This window comes from Lycorma delicatula, chromosome 7, assembly GCF_047948215.1.
Source record: "Lycorma delicatula isolate Av1 chromosome 7, ASM4794821v1, whole genome shotgun sequence".
NCBI classification, from domain to species: Eukaryota; Metazoa; Arthropoda; class Insecta; order Hemiptera; family Fulgoridae; genus Lycorma; species Lycorma delicatula.
Window position 1 is genome coordinate 59,230,009 of NC_134461.1, and position 19,652 is coordinate 59,249,660.

The 19,652-nt window shown below is 29.4% G+C and overlaps 1 protein-coding gene across 2 annotated transcripts in view; it reads right to left on the reverse strand.

Annotated features, from left to right (window-relative positions):
• LOC142327924 (cytochrome P450 4C1-like) overlaps positions 1-16,680 on the reverse strand; it is a 77,755-nt gene extending 61,075 nt beyond the window's left edge. For both annotated transcript variants that reach the window (XM_075371299.1, XM_075371298.1), the window contains exon 1: positions 16,562-16,680. In XM_075371299.1, coding sequence (XP_075227414.1) covers positions 16,562-16,580 — 19 coding nt within the window. In that variant the 5' untranslated portion in view covers positions 16,581-16,680. The remainder of the gene's footprint in view (positions 1-16,561) is intronic.
• Positions 16,681-19,652: the final 2,972 nt, after the last annotated feature.

The window sequence follows — 19,652 nt, forward strand, 5'->3', positions numbered from 1 at the left end:
TATTAAATTTTTATTAATTATATTTCGTTTTTTTAATAAACTATTAAAATATCCTTGTAATTAAAACTGCTTACTATTTTAACAGAATATTTTATAAAACTATAGTTGTTTGGTATAGTATTTTATATCTGATAAAAATTAATACCTGGTTGATTTCTGAAAAATATTTATATATATTATGTTTTAGAAAACTAGTAAATTTTTATTAGTTTTTTCTCTTAAAGAAATAATTTTAGAAATCTAAGGTGTTCGAAGATTTAAAAAAATTGTCCAAAGAACTAGTAATTTTAGATCCACATAAAATACGTAAGTTGAAAAAAAAAATTTTTTTATTTAAATTGTTTATAGTTACGAAATTAATAAAAACTGTATGTTATATGTTACTAAATAAATACATATTTGTATACTGAAATACAAAAACTAGACGTAAAAAAAAATCTCTCACTAAAAGATATTTTTTGGATAGGCTAATTATATAACATGAGATATATTTTTCATTTATTAGATGTTAGCCACTACCATATAATGTTCAAGACGTTATTGATTGTTTAATTAAAAAAAAAGAATTAGCTTTGAAAAATATATTGTTGTTATTATTGTAATAATACACTATAATTTTATTAATACACTAATGCATTGTTTCAGTACTTTCCCAAACTATTTGATTTTGAAATGATTTGTAGTAAATATAATTAAAGAAAAAAAAAGTTAATTTTTATTATAGAAACGCTCAACAGACTGGTCTAGAGGTTAACTCGTCGTTAAAAATCAGATGGTTAACAGGTGATTTTGAAGTCGAAGGTTCTGAGGTTCAAGAGATACTAAAAGTTAGTTGCTTTCATACGGATTTGAATACTAGACAGTGGATACCGATTTACTTTGTTGGTTGGGATTCAATTTGCCACACGTCTAAGGAATTAACCTCACATCTGAATCTGAACAAGACTACACTTCATTTACACGTCACACATATCATCCTCATCTCATTGGGCAGGTGGGAGGGGGGAATTTGCTTATTTTTTACTAGTTGAATAGATTGCAAAGTAAACATTAGGAAAATAAGATTAAAATACTGAAAAAACTTGTATTTAAAATTATTCAAAATAAATACCACAGTTATCTTAAAACTAAAATAAAATCATTACTATATAATGAATGTTAGGTATCCTGTCTGATATGGAGGCTGTTCTCAATGTCTATTCTTTCTGGAATGATCTAGTTCCATTGGGTTGAATATTGAAACTTTAAAAAAGTGTGTAAAATAATGTTTGAATTATAGAATATGCTGCAGAATACATTTTTAATATAATATGTTAAAAGAAATATGATTTAATTTAAATTTTATTATTACGATTTTGTTAATTAAATTATAATATTGTAATTTTTTATAAATAAAAAAAGTAATACTGTTTTTCAAAAACGTACAACTGATTTTTACAAAGTCACTTCATTATTCTAATTACTCAAATAAAACCATAATTTCACTATTGTTTACGGCATTATTTAAATTTATAATTAATGGATTCATAGAAAGTCAAAAAGTTAATTAAGTGTCCTGTAGTTACAGAATCATGTAAAATGTCATTATTGCTCCTAACCAAGGAGTCTTCTCTCCTTATATCAAGCGTTATATTGCTATAAAGAGTAATTAACCAGTTCCTGTCCTGTTCTTGATCACAATACAGCCTAAATTTCATCAAAACACAATAACCGAATCATATATTTTATTAATTATTCTTAATCGTTAAATTAGATAATTCATTACAGTACGTAATTTCTCAATATCCTAATGTTTCACTGTATCTTCATGTAAGAACGTAATCTCTTCAGGAGTTATGTTATCAATATAATTTTGTTATGATTATTTTTTAGATTAAGTTTATAAATACTTTTATATTAATCAATGGTGTTTGAAGTTATTTCGTGGCTATCCTTTAAAGTTTAAACTTTATCCTAGCCATTAAATCATTAAAATTATGATAACAATTAAAGGATTTTCATATTCATTCAATTTATTTACATTTTTCGGAATAAACTGTATAAAGTACAATTAAACGAAAATGACATTGGTAGCTTATTATTTTAATGATAAAACTTTATTTACCTTTATTTTTTTATTGCTTATATTAACTTTATTTTAACAAAACTTTTAATAATGTTAAAAGTAGTTTTCAATCAAAAATGTTTTGAAAAATTAAAAAAAAACAATATTGTTTTTTAAAGTTTGATCGTCTACCAGACCCAAAAGATATTCCCTCAAAAGTATTTTTTTAAGCCGCTTGAACTACTATTACTGCCTAGGAAAACGTTAAAAAATCGGTTAAAAAATATTTAATAAAAATATAGCGGTTTTGGATTTTGATGGAAGGGAATTTGAGGAAAATTTTTTTTAAAATGGTAAGATAAGCATGAACGCACGATGTACTGAGTTTAATATAAAGTGAGGTTATGTAAGAAAAATTTTGAGAAAATTGACCTACAATAATCCTTATCCGCTGGAGGTATTGAACCCAAAATTTACAAACAGATTGCCTCATACACACAAGTCTCTATACACAATTTCATCAAAATCGGTTTATCCAGTCAAAAGTTCAAAACTCAAAAGCTTCAAACTCGCCAACATATGTACATACGTTCGAACGAATATTATCCCCGTTTTTTTTTTTTATGGTTACTGGGTTATGAAACGTCAAGAAATGCAAAAACATCTATACCACACTTTTTGACTGATTATATTATTTTTCTTCTTGTAGCATAGCTCAAGAAAATAAAAAAAAAATCAGTAAAATGTATCAGTAGTTAATAAAGTAAAAAAAAATCGTTGTTTAAATAATTTTCTTTGGTATTGTTATACAACACAAACATACATGGCAATAACATTTCCTTCGTTACACTGAAATTACTAAAAATATTATTTAGTTATTCACAACGAAAAAAATATCACATTTAAATTCATTTATTTTTAATAATGTGACCTAATACTTGTAGAAAAATAATAGATTAATCGGGTTGATGCGATAATACAAAAGTCAATTATAGACAATACGTGCAGTAATAAATACTGATTGAGTCAGGGACATTTAAATCTGGTTTTGCAGAGAGTTTTTTTGGCCAACATTCAGAAATCAAGAGACTAGAAGTAGTAATATTTTTTTGCTTGAAACAAAATTGTAACAAAGGATAATTGTAATACTGGGTGATTGAGGTGGGAGGTGAAATAACATATGAGTAGAATATTACTTCCGGTATAAGTAATACTCTAAAATTATTCAGTTATCTTTAGGTCTATAACATACTGGAAAAACAGTTGTTATTAGCAAACAGTAATAAATTTGCAAGAGCTTGAATTAAAAAAAAAACACACACACCACACACACACACACACACACCATATTTGGTATAAAAGATCCAACAGGTATTTCTAAAATTAAAAATGATGTGTTTTTATTATTCTACGTGTTTATAAATTCTGATTTAGCGTAGAGATCTCACTGAAAAAATTTCATTTTGTCGAATTATTTAATTAAAATTTTAGCTAATTTTGTATGTCTTGCAAGTAAAGCTTTATTGCATCTTTAAAAGGAAACTAGTAGTTCTTTAATTATGGAATAAATAAAAAGTAATGATGTTAGAGATGTAGAACTTCTATACACTGACAATTGTTTATACACTATAAACAATAGAAATTTTAATAACAATAGAAATTAGCAATGTCTAAAACTGTGTTCGTCGATTTAGTTTGTTGAAAAATTACACTTTTTATGATTTTTATCTATATTTTTACCAAAAGTGTGATAAGTAAAATTAAAAAAAGAAAAAATCTAATGTGGATATCACATGACCTTTTTCCGCCTGTTAAATTTCATATACGTATTTTTTAAAATGAAAAGTATATACAATTTTATTTCACTAATAACTTTTTTCATATTAATTTTTTTATTGATATATTGAATTATTATTTATTGTAAGCATTTTTTTACAATCAGAGGTTAAAAGTTATTAATAAATCAATATTTAAATTAAAAAAAAAGAGAAGGAAATGAAGTCGGATTTGAAGCGATGTGCCTTCCCCTAGTAAGATCTAAATATTTCATTAATTAAAATTTTATTTGGTTATAACTCTGGAACCAACAGAAATAAGTACCACTTATGATATATCGTGGGAAATAATAATGGCTTATTATTGCAATTAAGAAGAAGTTAAAGTTGGGCTTTTTTGGACATTTTTGATTAAGTCGATTGCAATCGAAAGGGGAGGTGCACAATAGATGTTACAACAGTCCTAAATCCAAAATTTCAGCATTCTACGGCTAATCGTTTTTGAGTTATGCTAAATACGTACGTATGTACAGACATCACGCCGAAAGTAGTCAAAATGGATTCAGGAGTGGTCAAAATGGATATTTCCATTTTCTTTAAAATGGAAATCTGAAAACCGAAATTTTTCGCGATTATAATACTTCCTTGCACCGTACAAGGAAGTAAAAAAACAAAAAAAAATTCCCGACCACGAAAAACTACACATTGAGGTTTATAAATATATTTACCAACAAGCCAATATATATATATGTGTGTATATATATATATATATATATATATATATATACAGTAAAAGTAAATTAATTAATTTTATAATAAAATAGAAGAAGAATGCACTATGACTGATGTTGGTGGAAATTCACTAGCCTACAACTATTCTATTGATGTTTCACAAATGCTGAATCATACATCAAAATTTAATTTTTTTTATCAGATTCAGTCATTAACGGGACACAAAAGACAATCTTTAACACATTATGCATGAAAGTTTTAACTTAAAAAATATTTGTAAAATTATTAACTTCGTTAAAACATCCTTATCTGTTTGGTTAATGAATGTAACTTTATGGTTATGGTCTTTCGTTTTTTATTTTCTTTAAATACAAATACCTCTTTCAAAGAATTTTTCTAGATTAACTATATACATTTATGTAGGAGAGTTTATCTCTAAAGTAAAGATATTTTTCATTGTAAAAAAATTTATTCTGAAAACTTTATAAATTTTTTTTTATTTCTCTTTAACTACATACCTTATACTACTTCCCTACATAGTCACCACATGAATTAAGCTATTTAATTCATGTGTAGCGATACACCAGCTTTAATACACCCTCATCGTATTCTTCTTCCTTAGTCCATTTAGCCACTGATTAACAGCATTTTTAAGTTCATCGTCACCTGCGAATTGCTTACCACTCAAAAATTCTTTCAATTTCCCAAACAAATGGTAATCAGGAGCTAAGTCCGGACTACATGGTGGGTGATAGTAAATTTCCCAGTCAAATGTTCTCAATAAATCGCGTGTCGGTCCCACAACATGTTCATTATCGTGCAGCAGGACGACGCCGTCGGTCAGGCGCCCACGTCGCCTATTTTGAATAGCGCGCCGTAATTTACGTAGAGTTTTGCAGTAGGCTTCTGCATTTATAGTTGTGCCACGTATCATGAAGTCGATCAGCAGTATGCCAAACCGATCCCAAAAGACTGTGGCCATCAGTTTGGGTCCACATGGCTGTGGCTTGACCTTTGTTAATCAAGTTGGTAATTGAGGATGACGTCATTCACGACTGCAGTTTTCTCTCTGGCCTGTAATACGAAATCCATGTTTCATCACAGGTAACAGTTGAATTAAGGAACTTATCTCTTTTTTTTGTGTAGTCCGTCAAATATTCGAATGCAGATCCCATTGGGATTTTTTTGTGACGTTCCTTTAAGACGTGCGGCACCTAACGTGCGCAAACCTTTTTGTAAACTAAACGATCACGAACAATGCAATCAAAAACAGCTTTTGAAACATCAGGAAAAAGAAGGGCTAGGTCGGAAATCATTGAGCAACGATCTTTTCTGATTTCATCATCGACACGTTTCAACAAGTTCTCAGTAATTATCGAAAGCCTCCCCGAACGTTCTTCATCGTGTACATTAATTCTGTTATTTTTAAACCTTTCACACCACTTTCGAATTTCTTTCATTACGGTATACAACAACGAACTGCCTATTAATTTCGGCCGGCTTAACGTTTCGATAGTTTAAAAAACGTACGACTCCACGTATTTCACAGTCGGGGGCAACATCGATTTTCCTATTCATTTTATAACGTAATAACTCACACGTAATCAAAGATAATACAACGCGACAACTTACCGACAAAAATGCAGTGTGTACATTACTAGCGTGGCCATGAACGACACAGGTTCGCCAAACTTAAGGAGAGAAATTTTCCAACGTTCTTAACTTTAGAAATATCCCTCGTGAATATATATATATATATACGCGCGCGCGCGTATACACATCCCGTACACACACGCGTGTGTGTGTGTGTGTGTACGGGAGTAAGCGAGGGTGCTTGGTTTTGTTGGAAGCGGGCCATTAACTAGAATGTTTTTATTATCATAAGGATATAGTATATTCTGTCATTTTTTTTCAACTTTTCAGTTATTATTCGTACACTTTTTCACAACATTAAATAATCTAAGTTTCATGTTACTCAAATTTAATTAAATATTTTTATGGATCAGAATTACCTAACGTTCGCGTTCGTTATGGGCAACTAGATATTCCGTAGGCTATTAGTTTATTCAACTAATAATAATTAAACAGAAAGTGGATTGTAATAAGAGGGAACGTTTTATTATTAAATAAAGCAAATATATGTCATAGTAGTTTTATTGATGTTTTAATAATTTAATGTTTCGTCTTTTTTAAAGTATTTTTTACGTATATTCCAAATAGTTAATTAAACACTTCTTGAATGAATAATTTAATTAATCACACAGTAAAAAAAGTAAGGAAATTTTGACACTTTCATACATATTATACGTATAATAAAAGGAAGAAAAGGGAAGAGATATTATTAGTTTTTGTTGAATTTATAGAATGTAGAAGGTAGCAGCATAAGGTATTGTCTATATAAGGGAAAATGAACCGATTTCTATTTCGAAATATTAGAACAAGTTTTCGGGATAAAAAAATTAGCTTAGTTTGGTGCCGGTAAATTATTTATCCAAGCAGAAAAAATATTAGTAAATTAATTTTAAATCCTGTGCGTTTATGTTTATGAATGTACAAGCAACATCTTTTTTAAAATTTGTGTATTACTAAAAGAAATAATATTCACTTGTATAAAAACATTCATCATAACCAATTTTACATAGCAGAACTTAAATTGGCTGTAAGTAAGGGACTGTCTTTATTGTGCTACTTTGTTTTTAATAAATTATCTAACAATCAAAAAGATCAATTTATATCAATATAACCTATTTATATCATTATTACATAAAGAGTCAACGACTTTTTCGTTTGTTCCCTTAACCGTGAAAACACATTATTTATATACTCTTCCGTTACCATCCGGAAAATGGATAACGGATGAATCATGAAGAAGGGACGGTCTGTGAATCAACTCAATCTATGGATTATTATGGATGATATCAGGGCTCTTTAACCCAATGTAGCTTAGTGTTACTTCCAGAATTACATCCTACAATAATCTTTAAACAATTAATGTTGAAAGTAATGGCTCAAAAACCAATAATAATATCCTTCACAATAATAATAATAATAATAATAATAATAATAATAATAATAATAATAATAATAATAATAATAATAATAATAATAATAATAATAATAATAATAATAATAATAATAATAATAATAATAATAATAAACACCCCTACAAATTAAGTGGCTAGGTCAACGATATTATTTACTTTAATTTTCAGAATATTTAATTTTAAATTTTAATTAAATTTTTTCGATCCTAAATTATTTACACAACACAATTATTTTGCAACAATACAAATTGTGTTACGTTACAACAATGCAAATGATTAATTTCTCATTTTGGGTTCTTATTTCAACATAAAATACAGTGTTAAATTATATCTAAATTATAAGTTTAATTTTTCAATCATGGCACCCACCGTTGGTATGTAAGATTATTTATATATAAATAATATAAATTACCACAGATGAATTGTTGGTAAGGTTGAATTTTAATTTATTTTATTTACATATATCTAAATTAGTTACATATTGGAGAATAAAATTGTAATGGTTCAAATACTTGTTTACTAATGTAAATTTTATCATTATTAACTTCGTTTATTCATTTAGTTTTATTAAATAATAACGCATGGTTTAAGTGAAACCGAAAAAAAAACTCTGTTGATAAAGTAATGGTACAGTGATAGACTACGGCCTTTGGAAGAGGTATGCGATTTATTTAATGAGATTTAAAAACGAAAAACCGATAAGTAAATTAGCTGTGACCAAGGCAATACGACTGAGAGAGCTAGTAATTTAATTTGCAGTAATGATGTAAATTATTGGTTATTATGTATTATTATTAGTGTAATTATTATTGCAATAGCTCTTCTTTTTTGGGGGGGGGGGGAATACAAGTTACGTACGCCCCATAAGGAACAGAGTCGGAATCGCCACAGGTTCCGCAAGGTGTTAATTAAAGTGCGTTTGTGTTCCTGCGCCCTACCGAGTAAACCTAAATCATATCACCAACTCCCCCGTCCGGGGCCAGACCAGCATTGAAGCATTACCACGGGCCCAGCTGGTGTCTTATTGTAAAAGCTGTTTTTAATAATGTTTAGTCCATTAATTAAAACATTAACTGTTAAAGGTTTGTTATTGGATGTAATTCTGAACCAGGCAATACAAAATAAAAAGATTAATACCGGCGGGAGGGAGGGAAATTTACCTCGTTTTATTACCTTGATTACCGTTTTTACAAATTTGATTGCATATGACTCGTAAATGAAAACATTTACCGAAAAACAATTCTATTCATTGTTTTTTTCGTAAAATTTACATTAATATCATGTATCATTTGTCTACCTTCTTATTAAAAGAAACATTGAACATAGAAGACCAAAGACGGCGGAAAAAATGTCAAATCCACCATAAAACAGTAATTTTGTAACTATGAAGATCTGTTCTCGTTTCTACCTTCTATTATACCTCAGTTTTCAAGTATAAAGCCGTATCCATACTTTAATCAGTCTGTATACATTATGAAATACTAAGTCTTATACAAAATAACATTCTTCAAATAATCTTTTTATAGTTTTCATCTTCAGAAAGAGTCATGGATGACAGATAAGAAATGAGTAGTGAAAAAGAGATGATCTACAAATCTACTCATATTGTGGGTGCTTATTGGACCACAACTATTATGGATATCAATCAGGCCTTTTTAACTCAGTTTGGTAAAAATACATAACTGATCAACGTTCATGTTTGAATAATTTATATATTTATATAATTTAAGTTGAAATCACATTGAATTCTTTTTTTGATGGAAGTGGAATATCTCAGCATCTTTATTTTATTCTAAACATTATTCATCTGTTATTGTAAAAAAAAAAAAAAAAAAACATTTCTTTCTAGTAGTATAACATTAACTAGTGTTAATGTTAACAAACAATTTAAAATCAAAATATGTTTGTAAAAATGATTCAAAGGTTATATATCAATCAGATTCAAATACTTTATTTTGAAAAATAAGTATTTAATTCTTATTATTTTAAAATATGTATTGACTTAAGCTTAACCTCAAATTTAACATAACCATGTCTTTTCTGATATCAATTCTATATTACACGTGGTTTAATTCAATTCAAATAGTGTTTGTTTATTTATTTAAAACGATGTACATTCTGTACATCGCTTGCTATGTCGGAAGTGATTTTGTACATAAAAATTGGTCCCCGGGGCAGATGCGCTAAAATCGGTGCTGAGTTATATTTGTGTAAAAGTGATGTGTTATTTTGTGAAGATGCAAAGTGCTCGTCAAAGACATTCCAATACATTAAGCTATTCGTATATGGATCACGTAACTAATCGTCCTAATAAGTAAATTATTATTTATTAGCTCATTAAAGCTCAAAAAATTAAATTATGTTTTTTCAATTTACTGTATTCTGAGTAAATTTAATCTTCCCTAGTAGAATAGATTGTAACGTACAAATTATGAAAGAAGAAGAGAGCAGAGATCTAAGGTTACGAATTATATACATGCATATTGGACTGCAATTATCACAGATGTAGGTGATATATTTTATTTTTTTTTTACTCTATAAAGTATTATAAATTGTAATGCATGAAGAATGAAAGAAATATTCAGGACATTTCCTACTGGTAAAAATAAAGAAGAAATTTCATATAAATATAGGTTAGAAACGAAAAATTTCGCCCTGATTTCTACGCCATTGATAAAATAAGACAGACTGTAATTCCTGAAATCAAAATTAATGGTTAATTTATTGGTTTTATATGAAATATTTCCAGAAAAATTGAAAAAATTAGTCCCAGAACTGTATTTTTTAAGAAATCTGGGAGGGTAAAACATAAAAAATAGGGTTCGAAAAACACACTACTTTAAGTTTGGCGTAAAAAAACTTTCTTAAATGGTAATAAACACTTAAAAGTTTAACCAGAACTTGTATAATTTGTTTCTGAGTAAAATGGTATAAATAAAGTCCACAGAAATTAAATAAAAACGAAAGAATTTTGAAGTTTATTAAAAAATAAATTACTAGTAAATACCTTTAATATATAGTTATTATAAAAAAAAATCTCTGTTAATTATCTAAATATCTTTTGCCAATAAAAAATTCACATTTTTTTATTTCATATATTTTTGTTATTTCTTTTTGCTCCGTTTTTTTAGCCCTTGAATTTTTTCCGGAAGTAATAAATTATTGTAAGACAACAAATCAGAGTATATTCTTTGTTACTTAAACAATTTTGGTATAATAACGTTGACAGTTATATTATTAATTAGAAGTTTTTTTAATACTTTTTTCACACCACTTTTATTGAACGACATTTTAAAAGAAATTTGCATATGGCTAATTATAAAATATATACGTATCTTATAAAAATTTAATTAATTGAAATCAAACAAGATTTTAGTTATTTAAGATTAAAGCAGTTGTATAAATTATTCTGAGACTTCATAATAAAAATAAAAAAAAAAAAATCTTTGTAAAAAAGAAATGAAAATAGATGGAAATTTATATGAACTTGAATAGTAATTTGCATTAAAATATTTCGCTACAAAAAAATAATTATTTAATTTTAATTTAATTTTAAAAGTTCGTTTATTTGTAAATATTAAAACACAAGCTGTGTCAATTAGTAGATTGGTTACTTTTAATCAGAAACAGTTTTTTTACAATTTCATCATTTTATATATATTTTTCATAAAAATTAACGAGAGAATTTTTATATCTTTGATCAGAGTAAGGGCTTATCTAAAACATATTTTCCTTCATACTGGAATTCTATTTATTGCCATGATAAACATAGACTTATATAAGCTTTTTCGCCGTCATCATAATTCAAAACATACGTAAAATTATTAAATGAAATTAACAATTTATTATGTATGGAAAAACAATAGGGAGATTTTTAAGACCGGTAATCGCCAACTGCGACGTCGTGAGCATTATACAGAGTGTTTCTAAAATGGTGGGCTGGGTATGCTATTTTGGATTCTACTTGTAAAACGAAATAAAAAATATCCTTAGGAAAAATGGTAATTTCCCCTTCTTTCTCCCACTGATCTCCATTTTGTTAATTTTATATAAAAATTTATATCTCAAGTTCGGATAGACGAATCACATTACTATTTGATAAGTGTCTTGGTAGTAAAGTTTTAAAATTAGCAAAAAAATAGAACTTAAATACCTTCCAAATTAAAAAATGGCTGCCATTTTTATTTTTCAAGCCATTAGATCTTCATAAATATTAGTTTTATCAAAATTTATGTTATTTGTTAAAACATTAAGACTTTTATTTTGAAAAAAATATCATTTTATTTTTTAAAATCGGTTGTTAATCTAGTTATGGCAGAAAATTGATGTAATTTTGTGTCTGTTTTCATGTCCTTCACTTTACGTTCAATTCAAAATTAAAGAATTGATAAACTGCTATATTTTAGTTCAGTTCAGCTTTTTACTTCCTTGTACGATGTAAAGGTAGTATTGTGATTACGAAAAATTTCGGTTTTCAGATTTAACGGAAATTTCCATTTTTACTATCCCTGAATCCATTTTAACTAATTTTGGAGTGACGTCTGTATGTACGTACGTATGTATCCCGCATAACACAAAAATATTAACGGTAGAATGTTGAAATTTTGGATTTAGGACTGTTGTAAGAGCTAATTGTGAACCTCCCTCTTGACTGTAATCGACTGAAACAAAAGTATTAAAAAAAACCCAAAATTAAAAAAAAATTGAATTTTATACTTTTTCTTAACTGCAGTAATAAACACTCATTGAGAGCTTTTCAATGATATATCATAAGTGGTACTTATTTTCATTGGTTCGAGAGTTGTAGCTAAATAAACATTTAATTAATGAAATATTTGAATCTTACAAGGGGAAAGCACATCGGTTCGAATCAGACTTCATCTCGTTTTTTTAACCTTTTTTTTTAAATTTATATTTTATATATATATATATATATATATATATTGGTTTATTAATAATTATTAACTTCTGATTGTAAAACAAAAATATTACGATAAATAATAATTCAACAAAAATAATAAAAAAACCCTCCTCTATGAATCATGAGACCTTGCCGTTGGTGAGGGGGCTTGAGTGCTCAGGGATACAGAGTAGCTGGACCGAAGGTGCAACCATATCGGAGAGGTATCTGTTGAGAGCCAGACTAAGGAATGATTCCTGAAAGAGGGCAGCAGCTCTTTCAGTAGTTGTTAGGGGCGTAAGTCACAATGACTTAAACGGCCATATCAACATCACTCAGTCCTCTGAGTACTGCGCAGCTGAAAGCAATGGAAAACTACAGCTGTTTTTTTTTCCAAGAAGATGTGGCTCTGCATTTTCAAAAGCAATAATGGAGGCGCCTTCCTTGGTAAAATATTCCGGAGGTAAAATAGTCCCCCGTTCGGATCTCCGGGTGGGGACTACTAAGGAAGGGGTCACCAGAAAAGTAAAAAATAACATTCTACGAGTCGGAGCGTGGAATGTTAGAAGTTTAAAAAAGGTTGGTAGGCTAGAGAATTTAAAAAGGGAAATGGATAGGGTAAACGTGGATATAGTAGGAATTAGTGAGGTTCGGTGGGAAGAGGAAGGCGACTTTTGGTCGGGTGACTTTAGAGTAATTAACTCAGCGTCAAATAATGGACAGGCAGGAGTAGGTTTCGTGATGAACAAGAAAATAGGGAGGAGAGTGGAGTATTTCAAGACGCATAGCGATAGAGTCATTGTAATAAGGATAAATTCAAAACCTAAACCGACAACGATTGTTAACGTCTATATGCCTACAAGCGCCCATGATGATGATGAGGTAGAATGTGTATACGAAGAGATTGATGAAGCAATTAAACACGTAAAAGGAGATGAAAATTTAATAATAGTTGGAGATTGGAATGCAAGCATTGGAAAAGGCAAGGAAGGAAATATAGTGGGTGAATACGGGCTGGGCAAAAGGAATGAAAGAGGGGACCGACTTATAGAGTTTTGCACGAAGTATAATTTAGTAATTGCCAACACCCAATTTAAAAATCATAATAGAAGAATATACACTTGGAAAAAGCCAGGCGATACTGCAAGGTATCAGATAGATTATATCATGGTTAAGCAAAGATTTAGAAATCAACTCATGGACTGCAAAACTTACCCTGGAGCAGACATTGATAGCGACCATAATTTGGTGATAATGAAATGTAGATTGGGGTTTAAAAACCTGAAGAAAAGGTGTCAGATGAATCGGTGGAATTTAGAGAAGCTTGAGGAAGAGGAGGTAAAGAAGATTTTTGAGGAGGACATCGCAAGAGGTCTGAGTAAAAAAGATAAGATAGAAAATGTAGAAGAAGAATGGGAGAATGTTAAAAAGGAAATTCTTAAATCAGCAGAAGCAAACTTAGGCGGAATAAAGAGAACTGGTAGAAAACCTTGGGTTTCAGACGATATATTGCAGCTGATGGATGAACGTAGAAAATATAAGAATGCTAGTGATGAAGAAAGTAAAAGGAACTATCGGCAATTAAGAAATGCTATAAATAGGAAGTGCAAACTGGCGAAAGAAGAGTGGATTAAAGAAAAGTGTTCAGAAGTGGAAAGAGAAATGAACATTGGTAAAATAGACGGAGCATACAGGAAAGTTAAGGAAAATTTTGGGGAACATAAATTAAAATCTAATAATGTGTTAAACAAAGATGGTACACCTATATATAATACGAAAGGTAAAGTCGATAGATGGGTGGAATATATTGAAGAGTTATACGGAGGAAATGAATTAGAAAATGGTTTTATAGAGGAAGAAGAGGAAGTTGAGGAGGATGAAATGGGAGAAACAATACTGAGATCTGAATTTAAGAGAGCATTAAAAGATTTAAATGGCAGAAAGGCTCCTGGAATAGACGGAATACCTGTAGAATTACTGCGCAGTGCAGGGGAGGAGGCGATTGATAGATTATACAAACTGGTGTGTAATATTTATGAAAAAGGGGAATTTCCGTCAGACTTCAAAAAAAGTGTTATAGTAATGATACCAAAGAAATCAGGGGCAGATAAATGTGAAGAATACAGAACAATTAGTTTAACTAGTCATGCATCAAAAATCTTAACTAGAATTCTATACAGAAGAATTGAGAGGAGAGTGGAGGAAGTGTTAGGAGAAGACCAATTTGGTTTCAGGAAAAGTATAGGGACAAGGGAAGCAATTTTAGGCCTCAGATTAATAGTAGAAGGAAGATTAAAGAAAAACAAACCAACATACGTGGCGTTTATAGACCTAGAAAAGGCATTCGATAACGTAGACTGGAATAAAATGTTCAGCATTTTAAAAAAATTAGGGTTCAAATACAGAGATAGAAGAACAATTGCTAACATGTACAGGAACCAAACAGCAACAGTAGCAATTGAAGAACATAAGAAAGAAGCCATAATAAGAAAGGGAGTCCGACAAGGATGTTCTCTATCTCCGTTACTTTTTAATCTTTACATGGAACTAGCAGTTAATGATGTTAAAGAACAATTTAGATTCGGAGTAACAGTACAAGGTGAAAAGATAAAGATGCTACGATTTGCTGATGATATAGTAATTCTAGCCGAGAATAAAAAGGATTTAGAAGAAACAATGAACGGCATAGATGAAGTCCTACGCAAGAACTATCGCATGAAAATAAACAAGAACAAAACAAAAGTAATGAAATGTAGTAGAAATAACAAAGATGGACCACTGAATGTGAAAATAGGAGGAGAAAAGATTATGGAGGTAGAAGAATTTTGTTATTTGGGAAGTAGAATTACTAAAGATGGACGAAGCAGGAGCGATATAAAATGCCGAATAGCACAAGCTAAACGAGCCTTCAGTAAGAAATATAAGTTGTTTACATCAAAAATTAATTTAAATGTCAGGAAAAGATTTTTGAAAGTGTATGTTTGGAGTGTCGTTTTATATGGAAGTGAAACTTGGACAATCGGAGTATCTGAGAAGAAAAGGTTAGAAGCTTTTGAAATGTGGTGCTATAGGAGAATGTTAAAAATCAGATGGGTGGATAAAGTGACAAATGAGGAGGTATTGCGGCAAATAGATGAAGAAAGAAGCATTTGGAAAAATATAGTTAAAAGAAGAGACAGACTTATAGGCCACATACTAAGGCATCCTGGAATAGTCGCTTTAATTTTGGAAGGACAGGTAGAAGGGAAAAATTGTGTAGGCAGGCCACGTTTGGAATATGTAAAACAAATTGTTAGGGATGTAGGATGTAGAGGGTATACTGAAATGAAACGACTAGCACTAGATAGGGAATCTTGGAGAGCTGCATCAAACCAGTCAAATGACTGAAGACAAAAAAAAAAAAAAAAAAAATAAAAAAACAATATCAGAAGTTATTAATGAAATAAAATTTTATGTTTTTCATTTAAAAAAAAATGTTTGTGATTTAATAGACGTACAAGGAAGTCATGTAGTGTCTACATCAAATATTTTTAATCAGTCAAGTTTTATTTGTTAATTTAAATACTTATAAACCATTAAATATCTAAAAAGAGATTTAATAAGTTATTTAAATTATATTCTAACTTTTTTGATTAATCTTAGAAGGAATTAATTTTCAGTCGTATTATAATATTATATATATTATTATAATATTATAAATAATATTGATAATATGAGTACTTATCAGCAGAAATTTCTATAAAAAGATTTTTCATTTTTTAAATTTACAGTATAAAATAATTATTACTAAAATAAATAATTTAATTTTGTATAAAATTCGGAAAGTTATTTTTTATAAAATTAAATGGGTTTTTTCCGAACATTAATGGGTATTATCAACTATTTTATTATTGTGCTTTTTAAGAAATTTATATGTAATTTAATAGGCATACAAGGAAGTCATGTTATGTCCACATTAGATTTTTTAGTCAGTATAATAATTTATAACATAAAATTTAGATTGTTGAAAAATGATTAATACTTAATAAAAAATATATCATTTATTTAATTATTCATTAATATTTACCAGATAATTTTGGATCCATTATTTAGATAAAATAAATGTGACAGCTAACTTCGATATCAAGAACGCAGTGCGGCCTCTCCTGTGCTCCTTCTAGCTACGTCAATATGACTAATAAATTGCAAACATCTACACAGTGTATTAAACGCTATCGCGTTGCTTGAAGTAGTCAGTCAGTCAAGGTCTTTTGATGTACCTTACTGGGGAGGGGACGGGAAGAAAACGTGTAATGATGTGCTATAGTAATAAATAATGAATTTTCATTGTACATAGAGAGGTTGTCCTTCAAATTTTTAACCCAGTAAGCTTGTTTTAAATGTAATGTTTAAAAAAATTACACAGTTTAATGAATTTTTAATTTAACGGAGATGAATAAAAGTAAGAGGTTTTCAATCTGAACTATTTATTTTTATGTTGAAATTTTATTCTTTACCAAATAGACAAATTTTGATTACGCTTGGTTTATTCAGTAGAGGAAGTTATACTGGTTTACGTATATAACTTTTTTTCATATAACTTGAACAGACGATGTTTTTAAACGGAAAATTATATTTTTAGAAATATTATATAAAAATATTTTTAATTTTTATTCTTGTCTCCGTCATTGTTTATTAAAGCAGAATGATGTACAAATATATTTTATTCCGATACTCAAAGTATTTTCGCACAAAAATTGAAGGAAATTATTACAAAAAAATTGATTAATTATTAAATAAAAGATAACGATACATTTCACATTTTAGATTCTTTACATTATTTTTCTTCAATTTTATACTAATTTTATGAAGATGAAACTTTCTAACATTTTCGTTTATACTTAACGGATTTTTTTATAAAAACAATTTTATAAATAGGGAATTTTTTTGTTGAAAAAAAGCTTTGCAACACCTTGTACAGCTCTTTTATTTCAAAACTTTTTCGACTTTGATGGAGAGTCTTTGCAGTTAGATCATTAAATTCTTATTTTTATTTTTATAATAAAAATTTAAGTAACAAAAAAAATTTCCGTTTTTTTAAATGTGGTGCTTCCGTATCAGTAGAGTTTTTTTATTGATTGCTATGATTATAAAATAAGAATTAAGCATGAACTTGTCAAACAAAAGTCTTGATTTTTGGGGTTCCCTTATACTGTGGAGACAATTTAGTGGAAAGAAAATTATAATTTGTTTTTAACAATAAAAATTTAGAGTTAGAGCCAAAAACAATATATATATATATATATATATATATATATATTATTTATATATATATTATTTAAAAACAATATATATATATATATATATGTCGGAGAATAAAGTACAGTGGAGTATCTTCCGACAAAACGACGAGAATATTCTTTAGAATATCTGTATTTTTAGTAGTTTTAAGAAATGTACTATTACTTGTAATGTTTTGTAAAATAAGGTTTAAATTGTTTTATTGCGGTAGGCTTAGGCCTAGGTAGGCACATGGTTGTCAACGTAGTCGGGATCCCAGGACGGTAGGGGTATTATAAAATTAATAAGGAAAAGGAAATATGCAGTAGGTATATTATTTGAGAATATTGAGAAAAGGTAGTCTTGCTTTGGAACCCAGATCGAACGGACGTCCTGGTGGTCGCGAATTCGTTGTTTCCCTGAGCCTCGGTCTATCGCAGGTTGTTTTAGTATTGTTTGAGTTCTAAATTAAATTAATCTTATATTATGATTCGTGTACTGCTGAGTTATTGATGGGTGATAGTTATCATTTGTAATTGTTTCATTGTACGAGTTGTCTACTCATTTTTATTGGTTGAGCTTTATTATAGTCTTATATATTCTCCACTTGTAATGGTGGGAATGAGTGAAGCACAAAACGATGAATCCCTGACAGATCTCTTCGCCTCTCCGACATCAGAAGTGGGATCGTCTCCATCTGGTCCATCACCTGATCAGTGGAATACATTGTTTGAGTTTATGAAGTGTTGTATGCAAAAGCCATTATCGACAAAGAAAAGTGTTGCGTTACCACGATTTAATCCAGAGAGTGCGGGATCGGATTCTGTTGCTTGGTGCTCTGCAGCAGAACTGTGTCTATTAGAAAATCCTCTTCATCGCGCAATGTGACGTGTTTCAAATGTGGGGTAGCTGGTCATATTGCGCCAAACTGTACGGCTCCAGGTAGCAGCCGTAGCGGTCCAGGGAACAACAAGGAGAATGGTAGCGTCGAACGCCGTGTGAATCTTTGCACAGTTGCAGCTCCTACTGGTATTCTAAACCATCTTGGTGAGTCGTTTCCATATTGTTTTGATTCAGGAGCGGAATGCTCATTAATAAAGGAATCGATAGCGATTAAGTTTTCTGGACGTAGAATTAATGAATTAATAATTTTGAAAGGCATCGGAAATGTTGTAGTAAATTGTAGCATGCAAATTTTATCTATTGTAATTATGGATTTGTTTACATTAGAGATTCTTTTTCACGTTGTCCCAGATGAATATTTGAGTTATAATATTTTAATTGGTCGAGAAATTTTGAGCTTGGGTTTTGAAGTAAATATTTCTCAAAATAATTTTAAAATCTGTAAATCTAAAGTAGTAAATTCGAAATTATAAATTTTGATAATTGCAGATACGATAGAAGAAGCGTTTGAAAGACTTCGAGTGGTATTAAAAATTCTTATAGATGCGGGATTCTCATTTAATTTTTCAAAATGTTCTTTTCTCAAAACATCTGTTTCATACCTTGGGTATGAGATTCAAGAAGGACAAGTTCGTCCAAACCCTCGTAAAATAAACTCTTTAACAATGTTACCCGCTCCAAGGACCGTTACTCAGCTTAGACAATTTATTGGCCTTGCATCTTATTTCCGACGGTTTGTCCCTAAGTTTTCAGAAATCATGAAACCATTATATGCTCTTACCTCAGGTAAAAAATATATTGAGTGGACTGAGACACATGAAAACGCCCGACAAAAAGTAATTCATACTTTGACCAACGAACCCGTCTTAATTATCTTTGACCCGGATTACCCTATAGAACTGCATACCGATGCTAGTTCCGATGGGTACGGAGCAATACTCATGCATAAAGTAGACGGTAAAAATAAAGTTATTGAATACTTTAGTAAAAGGACA